The sequence below is a fragment of the Anolis sagrei genome, chromosome 2 (genome assembly GCF_037176765.1).
Source record: "Anolis sagrei isolate rAnoSag1 chromosome 2, rAnoSag1.mat, whole genome shotgun sequence".
NCBI classification, from domain to species: domain Eukaryota; kingdom Metazoa; phylum Chordata; class Lepidosauria; order Squamata; family Dactyloidae; genus Anolis; species Anolis sagrei.
The window spans coordinates 34,924,853-34,936,886 of NC_090022.1; the positions used below are offsets into that span (position 1 = coordinate 34,924,853).

Here is a 12,034-nt window from a genome sequence, read left to right on the forward strand (position 1 = left end):
TTCTACAGTGTAGATGTACCCTTGGTCTATTCCCCATATGCTATTCCCCATATCCTATAAATTTAGAAAACATAAATGTTACAGATGCTTAAGATTTAAAGAATGTCATGGATCAATGAACATCATGGCTTCCAAGATAGACAGAGAACTACGTAAGCACTAATGTGGTGTTCTGTGCCCTAGCCATTTGACATTTTCAGATGTTGTTCATCTGAAATAGCTGCAATATATGCAAAAATGAAATATGGAAACCTATGCAGTGCTGGTTAGACTAATTCACAATCCCATGCAGACTTCTCAGCATACTACTCCATTCTTTCTCGCATCCAGGCTGGGACACATGCTGCATTGCAGTAAGCAATTAGCAGAATACATGCCAGGTAAGTGATCTGAACCGAGACAGAAACTGTCAAAACCTACAAGCTACATAAAAGGACCATCAAGTAATTGCTTACCCGTTCTCTTAGTTTTCTGTGTTTCAAATAGCATCCCATCTAGGTGACAACACCAACTACAACACTGCTTAGGAGCCACAGAAGTTAATGACAAGGCTGTTTACTTATTTTGTCAGGTACCAGAGTTTTATTGATCGAGTAGCTAAAAAATTATAGTCCACTTCTGAGTGTTTTAAAATCCTTAAGTGAAGACAGGTTTTATTGGTTTTGTTTTATAGATGCAAGATGGAGGTCAAAGCAATTCCACATTCCAAAGAACCTTGAATTTATGCCTGAATGTGCAGTTTGACCCCAGAGCTTCAAGGTCTCACATTCTAAAGAGCTCTGTTCACTGGACTATGATCGCTATTGAGAGTTTTGAATGGATGGTATTACGCAAGTGGCACACAGTTATTATTATTTTTCTTTTTTTCTAGAGCAAGAGAGTTACCTGTTTCCATTTTGCCATCCAAAGCTGCAGGGCCGTCAAGGACCAAACTCTTGATCTGAAGAAACTCATCTGGTTCATCTCCACCAACAACGGTAAAGCCAAAACCCCTGCTGCTTTTCCTTAGCTTGGTATGAATAAACTTCCCTTTCAGTTCAGATGGGTTCCGCGTGAAAAATGGTTTTCCGGCTGTGGAAGTTTCAGAAGTTTACCAATTTGCCAATATGGAAAGACAGGTAGATATATATATATATACACACACATACATATAAAATATTATTCTCACTTTTCTACTATCCTTCACTTCTCTACTATCCTTCCACCCATTTTGCCACCAATAAAATGTATCAGCTTGTAAGGATGAGGAAGAGATAAAACTTCACTGACGACGTTCTTTCAAAGAGAAGGAAAGCTCTCAGGAAGCTCAAAAGAAGGATCACACTCATCCCTCCTTGCCTGGAACCATTATACCAATTAATATACTCCATCTAGTGAAAAGATAACAGGCAGTGATATTATAAAACGCTATTGTAATGTACAACCTAATTACAATTTCTTTTAATGAAATGGCCTTATTAAGTACAACTAGTTCAAGTGCAGATCTTCCTTTAAAGTTGTTCTAGTTTTATAGTAGTATGGCTTCATTATGTCTTCTATAAATTGCATAACAAGATCAAACAAAAGAATCCAAAACAACTTGGCAGTGTCTGTAGCTGCATGTACGAGGAGGGAAAGACAGACGATTCTAAAAATATATTTATGGTTCTACAATTAAGATAAGAATCTCTCAGTGGTTGCCCTACCCCAAGTGCATGGGGCCCAAAACAACAGGTCTCACCAACCAAGGAGGGGCTCAGAGCCCATCCACCCTCACCACAGAAGAAAGGGAGCTTTCCCCAATACCCCTCTCTATTTTTGTTGGGGGGGGGGGATGTCTTTTTGAGCCTTATAGTGTATTGGGCAGCAGAGCTAAAGTGGGGTGAGCACAGGTTTCATGCAGGGATTCCTTGATTTGATTTTTGTAAAAGTTGTATAATTTTGAGTCTCGTAAATATGTATTGATTTTGGATGCCAAAAATTCACTGTAGTTTAATACTGCCAAAAAGGCTAATCAGAGGTTCCATCAGGTATATAACTGAATATTTATCTAGTTGCAGGGCATACTAGATACTGAAAATGTGTTTTGCACATGGGTTCACAACACACACACTGGCTGTCAATGAACATTCTCATGTGTAAATAATTATGTACTTATTATTACTGCATATGCATATATTTGACTAAGTTTCTGTGGGATTGCTCCGTGTGTGTGTGTTAAGGGAAAAACACCTGGTCAATCACAATTCATAGTCAGGTAATTAGGACAATCAAGGATAACAAACTTGAACCACTCCCTGAAAGGGGTATAACTTGGGGAATGTTTGTAATGGATTTTGGGACTTGCTGAACCACTTGCTTCAGAACTTACTCGGAGTAAGTTCCTGGCTGAGAACCTATTATTTATTTGATGCACTTATTAACCACCATTCTCAGCCCATAAGGGCGACTCATGGCGGTGTACAGTACACATAAAAGACAATTACAGTACACATAAAAGACATAAAAGACAACCTACAATGCTTGTCTCCTTGCATTATTAAATGAAAAAGAAATCTCCAAAGAAGATGCATGAATTTAATGCAAAGAACTTTATGTGAGTTTGTTGCTCCAAATGGACTGAACTATTTTGAAACTGGAGGTTTTGTGTTGTTTTGAAGCTGCTTGTTTAATTTTCTCCTTGACTCTGCCACTTAAGAGTAAATTTTGATTTTCTCATTTTCTTGGCTCATATTTGCTCATTGTGGATGCACAAAAGAGCTGGGGAAGTCTGGACAGGACTGCACGCATTTTGTTTGTTTTCACATAACCCGTAACACTTATGAGGGACTGCCCTTATTCCTTCTACACGGGCTGGTAGCTTCTGGCAATGATCATTATACATAGCAGTTGCAAATATGTGGAAAATGGATATAGCACCTGATTAACCAATATATGAAATTACTATATACACTCATGTAGAAGTCTAGAAATTTGAATCAAAAATTGACCTGGAAAAAAACTATTATAAAAAAAGAAACCATCCCCATCTCTCAGTAGAGTGGCAAAAGCCAAAAGCTCAGTTCAACGTAAAAGAAGCACCAACCACCTCTTCTTTTTCTGCCAGAGTGCTATTTCTGGTCTTTTTAGATGCCTGGGTAGGAAAATGGTGTCTCTTTAGTACTTTCCCTCAAAGGAGGGCTGAGAAAATAAAAGAGGTCAGTGCTTCTTTTTAAGTTCTTCCAGGATGGACTAAGACCTCAACTTTTGCCACACTACTCAGAGAAGGAGATGGTTCCTTTTTTTGTTAATATTGTATCTTAACTTTTATTTCTTAAAAAAAATAAGATCCATATGCTTTTCTAAGTGGAGGCCTTTTTGAATGCCTGGACAAGAAAATGTTGGTGGTGACATCCACAGGTAGTTGGCCTTCTAAGACTACACTGACGGTTTTCCCTCTCTTCAGAATGACCCTTGATTTATCCATGAGTCAAATTAAAAACCACATTTTTGGCCACAAAACATGTCCTCGACATATATGTGGGTTCAACTTATACATGAGTATATATGGTACCCTATAGCAAGCCAGACAATTAAATTTAAAGTGCTTGCTCTTTAAGGCATGAAGAACTTCATAATATCACTTAAGGTGTTGGAGACTCACCCATGAGCCTTATATATGTTTTCTGCCATCTACATGCATACTGTTGACATCAACAATAAAACATTTCAACACAAGCTTTTAAAGGCAATAGTAAGCAAGAGTGTGTGCTGCACATGGCTGAATTGAGAACTGTGTCTAATGAAATTAAAGCATGTACAATTGAAAAATAAACACAGATGTACTGTGCAGGGAGGATAAACAAACCATAATGTTAGGAAGGCATTGATAGCAAGCCCTGATAAATAAGACAAGTCATGGCTCCCCACAGATTAGAAAGAGAGCTGGAATCTGAGCAGAATATATTATAAAGTATCATAACATGCATGATAATAAATATGCCTTAATGTTTTCAAGTATGTTTTTAAATATAATAGATAATGCAAGAATGGATTCAATATTTATTTAAAAATGTAATTGCAAACATCAGCCAAGGTGACACAAATGATACAGAGTCTGATTCTTAGGGATGACTCAGAACACCTCAGCATTAAGTGATGCTAATTATTTTTAAATTTAAATACATTTTTGAGAGTGGAAAATTGCTAAGCAAGAAGATGAATATGCCATGGGTAATCTCCAAAGAAAACAGCTTTTCATATTAACTCAAATTAATTAGCAATGTGACAATTTGGATTTTTTTGCGTAGCAACATACACAAAAGTTCAATGCAAGAATGGAAAGCTGTTACACAAAATAACCTAGCTCTGTTTTGTATGTTTTTTATGCCTGGAAATCTAATTTAATCTCCTTTTATGTATTCAACATGAAATTTTTGCAGGGTCACATAATTGTTTCATAACTATGTCAATAAATTGTGATCTTTCAAATGCACCATCACACGTAGAACTAGTCTTGCAAATGGATCACTGGTTCAAGCTGTCAATCTGTTTCTTTGACAAGTGTATTGAATAGACTGAAAGGTAAGCTCCAATGATTGTGTCATGCTGCTCACACAGATGTAGATGAAGGAGTTTCAGAATAAGATCTGAAGTTGCTCCAAGGGTTCCATGGATGACAGAGAGAGGACAATGATAATCGATAGCAATGGCATGCTTTAAAAGGGCTATAACCTCAAAATAGATGTATTTATACAAGTGTCCCATATTAATTATGTTCAGACTCTATAATGGGGAAAACCTTAAAATCTTTTCAGCAGGATTGGTCCTTCTATATTTGTAAGGTTGTTTTGTGTAATACTTTGTTCCCTTTCATACAATGAAGCCACTTGGACAATAATTTACCTTGTACTGGAGCATCTCGAACAGTTTCCTGGTTGTTTGGAGCATGGTTTGGAACAGAGGGAGGAGCAAGAGGGGGGTGGTCTTCTGTCCATTCTGAGAAAAGAAAACTGAGGGTTATATTTCTCCTTAGACCACAGTAAGATCTATCATTGGAAGCGGGTCTGTTTGCAGATCATTGTCTCAAAAGAGGTGTCACAGTAGACTTGATATACATGTCTTAAAATGTAGCAGCACTGGAGAATGTATGCAGTTTGACACCACTATAGCTGCCATGGCCAAATGCTGTGGAATCAGGTAGTTGTAGTTTTACCAGTTCTCTAACTTCCTATGCCAAAGAATTCTGCTGCCTCATCAAACTACAGTTCCCAGGATTCATAACATTGAGCCATGGTAATATTAAAGTAGTGCTAAACTATATTAATTCTACAGTGTAGATGGACTCTTAGATTCTGCTCACACTGTGTGCAAACAAGAAAGGCTACAGAAAGTGAGCCATCTCTGTACACAAAAAACTATGGACAACAGTGAAGAACAGATCTAAACAAGGAGGTATTTGGTAATATGGAAAAAGGATGTTTGAAAACAACTGACACTATTGGTCACAGAGAACCGAGCTAGACAGAGAACAGAGCTAGAACAGAGCTTATCAGCAACACTGGCTTACATCATAAACAGAGCAGTATGTTTAATCTCTTATGAGAAACAGTGAAGCTTTTTATTGAACTTCATTCATTTTTTATCTCAGAAAATCTAAGGAAAAGATGAACAGTAAGTAGAAACATCGAATACTGCCCAAGACACTATCCATCTACTGATCAAATGATCAGGTAGTACATAGGATTAAGTCTCTACTCCTTGTTTCCTTAAGATTAATACTGTTGTGGGGATGGAGAGGAAGGGAATGTTCCTTCTTCCAAGTGGAAAAATACAATTTAAAAAGCATTGTTCTCTATAATTGCTGACTAGGGAACAGAGAGAAGCCAGATACAAGGGGAAATGAGTCAGTATCCTCATTTTTCCTTTTAATGGCACTGCTGTAGGACTTACATCTACTGGATACCATTTCCGTACCCATGAGGTTGTTCCTTCAGATAAGTGATGTTACTAAGAGGATCTCTTCTACCAGGATTGCTCACTCCTTTTACCACCTTGCTACAGGCTACATATTCCAGGCTACATATTGTTAGTGGTTATACTGATACATAAAATACATAAAGCTCAAATAACGTAATTTTTTTCCTTTAAAAGAATACAAGGATGACATACATTTTAACTATTTTTATATTGGGTAAATGGACATATCACATTACTCTTCACAATCTTTAGAAGATGCTCTTCTATTGTATGTGTGCACGGGAAGGGGCTCTTGATATTTCTCTGTAACTTAGTTGTTCCTATGACAACTTGTTTGGACTTCCTTCTTAGGCTTACTGAAGGAAATAATAGCTCGCAGTATTCAACAAGAAATGCTGGGTGTGTTTCATAATGATTAGCTATGGGCTCTTCTATACATGCAGTAAAACCCAAAAGCAACTGGAATAAAAGGGGTGGTAGTGGCTAAACGACACTTGGGGAAAGTAGGAGAAGAATCAAGTTAACAGTTGAAAAGCATGTGTTTAAAAAGTGCACTTAAAACCTGATTTCATCCCAAAAAGTGCAACTTTGCATGACTGTATATCCCTGCAGTCATGGAAAACACGTGACTTCCTTCCCATCCCCCTGTGAGGACAGCTCCAATACGCATGCATACTTTAAAAGCCTAAAACAGCGGATGGGGCTGTCAAAAAATGGAGCAACGGACAACCAGGTGGCTAAAAAGAAGCACAAATGGACAATTAGAACTATCTGCAACCATTCCTTTCTTTAGCTCTTTATAATATTAAATAGAGCTTGAACATAGAATTGTGTGAAGAGAATAAGGAATCTGCTTGTGTGTACTTTAGGATATTCACATAAGCGCATATGAGGTCCAAGACATTTTGGAGAGCTTTTTAAAAAATCTGCCGGATGTCCCCCATCCACCTTCTATCTTGATCCACTTCAAAGGAAGATGTGAGGATGGCAGCGGAGCACTTCACAGGGCTGACAGGTCTGTGTGTGAACCTGCTGTCAGGCCCTGGGATTTTTTGGCCCACTTTTTAAAACCAATATCCTGATGCTGTCTGGAAGTGCCCTAAAGCTCTATGTTTCTTTGCTTGGGTGAATGTTCACAATTCTGCAACTTTAAATATCTTTTTTTTTCTTATATCTTAATTACTGGGACTCAAGCATTATTTCTCTACATGAGATGGAACCTTGGGTTGCCTAAGTTAAATACCTAAATTCAATTGTTAATTCAATCGGAATAGGCCCATTGAATTAATGGGAACTTGGTAAATCACAAATTAAATTTCCTGATTCTGTGGAGCCACTGTGATTGCTACTAAACTAGATTTAGACAAAAACCACCATATAATATGAAACCTTTAAGGAATATAATACATGTGCTGTTTCAGAAACAGTTCAGTCCTAATGATTTTGCACAGACAAGTACTAACCTTCAGGTGGCTGTGATGTTGGTGGTGGTGGTGGTGGCGGCTGCTGCTGTTGTTGCTCAAGTTGTTTCTTCCGTTTAGCTTCCAGAACTGGATTCTCGTATTGTGTTTTCCTGTTGATATGGCTGGGGGAGAAAAAGATCATTGTAAATATGGGAACATTCATTCTGAATAGGCTCAAATATTCTGTTTACGGGGGAGGGGGGGGACACAAGTCAAATGAAAGGTCAGGCAGCACAATGTCCATTTACTTTGTACCAAAACAGTCGACTAAGAAGCAAAAATTAAGCATGGTGTCTCATCCTCTTGACCTCTTAAGATATATGGACATTTTTTAAAACAAGTTTATTTGCAAACAATATGATTAATAGTGATGGGATGCTATGCTTACGATTATGTATCCTTTATGGATTAATGAGATTCTAATATGTGCAAACACTCTTTGGCTCAGTTGATTACAAAAGGGAAAGATACAAGGTATGTAACCCTTGTTTTCATTACATGCACAACCTACTTATTATATTCTAGAAAAATGGTTCTCAATCTGTGGGTCCCCACTGCTCTAGAACAAAACTTTGCAAATACAGTAGATTGGAGAAAAAAATGTCTGAAAAGCAAGTCCTACAAACTAATAATAACCTTGTTCAAAATCTAAGTTGGCATATGATGCCTCCAATTTCTGTTATGTCTGCCCTGAGTCCACTCAGAAAGAGAGGGTGGAATATAATTTTTTTATTATTATTACTATTATTATTATTATTATTATTATTATTATTATTATTAAAGACATGATTGTTCAATACAAAAAAATAGAAGAATTCGAGGAATGGTTGTTGAAACTGACTAATTTAGTAGGGATTGATAAACTATCTGGTTTGATCAGAGAAAAATCACTAATGATATTTCTAAAAGATTTGAAGCCCTTTGTAGACTTTTTGTGAGGAAAAAATGACCTGATAATTTTGAGTTTTGACAATTAGTATGGTTTATACTGTATATTGAAAGAAATGTATGCTGTATGATTACAACCTATATATGAAAAACTACTGAAGAGTTAGAAGCCTTTTTTTTTTGTCCTTTTGTCTATATTTCTTTCTATATTCTCTTTTTTCTTTCATTTGGCCTTTGTTTTTAAACTCTGAAGAAACATTATACTTCAAAATAATGTTATGTCAATACAGGCAGTTCCCAAATTACGAACAAGATAGGTTCTGTTTGTTCTTTAGTTGAATTTGCATGTAAGTCGTAACAGGCATATTTTAAGTGTCACTCCACCCGTGTGTGAGTCTGTGTGTGTGTGTGTGTGTGTGTGAAGCTTGCTTTGCTGTCTATGCCCTTGGTCAGAAGATTTCACCTCACTTTCTGTCCCTGTGATAACTCGATTTCAAAGAATTTGGTTTGTTGTGGAAACAAGGATTAGTGATAAATCTTCAGTGGAGACACTTTTTCCCCATGGTAAATCTTTCAGGAGTGAACTTCCCTTCTGAGAGGTAGATTTCTCTCACTTCCTGTTACCTCACCCCTGTTCCTAAATATGAGTCATTTGTAAGTCGGATGTTTGTAACTCAGGGACTGCCTGTACAGAATAGATAATATAGAAAAAAATAATTCTGTAGTTGTAAAACCATTAATTATATCTAAAATCAACTTTTATTTACAATCAAATATTATTTATAAATATTACTTTTTAAAAAACCAAGAAATCTAAATATAAACTCTCTCTTGAACCGTTATGTTCCCAGAGGGCATGTACAACTTCACTGTTTTCAATGAACCTGTGCCAGAATCAGACAAACATTTTGCCACTCATCCTAAATGCAACCCTTTGGATTCCATTGTTTTATTACAATACTGTGATATTATGACATTGTCCAATTTCTCAATGGAACCAACCTCATTTAAAAAGACACCTACGCACATTGGAGAAGATGTCAAGTTATATGAACTATCCTCCGTCAGTGATAAATTAGTGTGAATTCCTAACATGATGGTTGACAGCCTCATGTCTCCCAAAACAGATGAACGTTTCCCTAGATCCCCAGATAAATTAATGACATATTTTAAATGTATATTTAGCTGGCTTTGGTCTCAAGAATTATAATGCATAAAACAGGCACAATTGCCAACCATGAAAACTTTTAAGGATATAAAAACATATTTACCTATTTACACAGTGGAAAAGAATTGTTTTTAGCACTGGGAGACACTCCCTTCTGAGAAAACTTGGGTGTAGAGAGTTCCTACCAGCTCAGGGTGTATGTTTTTTTCCCCACACAAATTTGGTCTATGCAAGCCATGTGGGGACATATTTTTGTCCCCATCCCCAAAACAAACAAACAAAACAAAACAGAATAAGATTCTCTGTGCAGGATATTGCAGAGCTCTTCTGTGCTTGTTGTGTGGATGTGTGCCTTCATGAAAGAGATTTTCCATAGAGAAGTTTTGCAAAATTGTGAAACCTTTTAATAGAAGAAAGAAGTGAACCTTGTCTCATCCTTTAGAGCAGTGGTTCTCAACCTGGGGTCCCCAGATGTTTTTGGCCTACAACTCCCAGAAATCCTAACAGCTGATAAACTGGCCGAGATTTCTGGGAGTTGTAGGCCAAAAACATCTGGGGACCTCAGATTGAGAACCACTGCTTTAGAGGAGAAAAGGCTGTCTGGCTATGTTCAGACAATTTATTTTGCAGAGAATGGAAAATTCAAGATTTCTTTACATCCTTTGTTCTGCAGGAGTCTTTTTGAATGTGATGAAAAAGTAGGTGATAAATACAGCTACAATGATCCAAGTCTGTCTGAAGAGGAATTCTGTGTACTGGAACACCAGTCCAATCCTATGTCCTGATGAGGGGACTTGAAAACCTTTTGATTTTTCAACACAATGGATGTTTTGGGGCTGGTATTTCAAAATAATAACTCAGTGCTTAATTTTGAAATTTATACTGTCCCCACTTCCATGTAGTGTCTCTCTGTGTTTATCTGTATGCGTGCATATGTATGTGGGGTCTTCAAAAAAATTCCATACGTTTATATTTTCATTGGCAATGATGCTATGGGAGTAGTAGTGATTAGTTGTGTCTGGGACTGCCATGTGACTAGTCTGTCTGGCAAGCTGGCTGACCTTGCAATTTAGTGTAAGAGTTGTCATGCTGTAGTGAAGATGGCTGTGAAATGTGTATGTTGCACCAAAAAGCACCAGTGTTTTGTCATACATGTTTTGTTAACAGAAAGTGTGCTGGGAGCACAAATTCATCTCTGCATCTCTCTAGAGCCATCTAGAAGTGGACTGTAGTGTTTGAAAATGGCTGTACCAGTGTGATGGATGCAGAGTGCTCCGCACGTCCAGCTACAGCCACAACTCAAGGAATGAAGAAAGAAAGAACTCTGGAACTGATACATGTCAGTTCATTACTGCATCAGTGCACTCAACCAAAAACATTTTGCTGATGGCATTAATAAGATTTTTTTTTATTGTGTCAGAAGTGACTTGAGAAAGTCGCTTCTGGTGTGAGAGAATTGGCCGTCTGCCCAGGGGACACCCGGATGTTTTAGCATTCTGTGGGAGGCTTCTCTTACGTCCCCACATGGGAAGCTAGAACTGAAAGATTGGAGCTAATCCTGTCTCATGGATTCCACAACCGCTGACCTTCAGGTCAGCAGTTCAGCTAGCACAAGGGTTTAACCCATTGCACCACCGTGGCTCCCTTTTAATACGATGGTGTGATGCTGGGAAAATGCAGCACAAAGGAAGATGACCATGTATTATTGGAAATTGTCTTCTACAGATTTGATTATTCATGTATTTGATTTAAAATATTATCTCTGAGAATCTCTAGATCCTCCAGTATGATTCTACACCTTCTTCAGTCATGCTGAAGGGTCTAGAGATTTCTGAAAAGAACAGCATCAAGTGAATACATGATCAGCCTCCAGCAGAAGTTGACCATAAAGTTGTGGTGGGTCAACGAGGAAGACCACCTTAGAGTTATTTCCATGCAGAAAGGTGGGAATATGAGGGAAGTTTTCAACAGATTCTGTACAGGACTAACACAGATTGAAACACTCTTCAAATCCAAAAACTATGAGAGGTGTTCTCTCTGGTTAAAAAAGAAAGCTTTTCTCTGGCTTTTCACTTCCATTGTGGTCCTGAGCTCCTGAGTCAAGTAAATGTAGAGGGCTGACTGTATTCTCTTTTAGTATACAGTTCAAAACCTAACGCTCTCTAGAGATCTCCTTGCATGCAGAGAATGGCATTTCCCTCTCCTATGCTGGCATGGTGATGTGTCCTCCATTGGCCACTAGGGGGAGCACAAGGGCAACAGATCACAATATCCATATTATAGAAAAAGCAAGCATTCACAGGCTTTTGCAGATCCCTACATAACAAACAAGGTGCTTAGTTTTCCAAGAATCCATGTGCAGTTGAAATAGATTTCCACTGGGAATGCTGTTTATTTGCAAAACATTATATGACACAAATGCATACAGCATCAGATAAACTTACTCTACATAGTAGACACCATATACAGGATCTTCAATCTTTTCCCAACCAGCAGGTAGTTCTAGAAAAAAAGGGACACAATTTCTTTTAATCGTATCATTTTTGCTTACAGATTTGTTCTATTTCCTCTCTCCCCT

General features: G+C 37.7%; 1 protein-coding gene across 15 annotated transcripts in view; it reads right to left on the reverse strand.

Moving 5' to 3' along the window:
- The window catches only part of MAGI1 (membrane associated guanylate kinase, WW and PDZ domain containing 1), a 595,596-nt gene that overhangs the window by 94,592 nt on the left and 488,970 nt on the right, over window positions 1–12,034 (reverse strand). For all 15 annotated transcript variants that reach the window (XM_067463460.1, XM_060766417.2, XM_060766416.2 and 12 more), the window contains 4 exons: window positions 11,901–11,958; window positions 7,401–7,522; window positions 4,864–4,956; window positions 886–1,071 (listed from right to left, as the gene is read on the reverse strand). In XM_067463460.1, coding sequence (XP_067319561.1) covers window positions 886–1,071; window positions 4,864–4,956; window positions 7,401–7,522; window positions 11,901–11,958 — 459 coding nt within the window. The remainder of the gene's footprint in view (window positions 1–885; window positions 1,072–4,863; window positions 4,957–7,400; window positions 7,523–11,900; window positions 11,959–12,034) is intronic.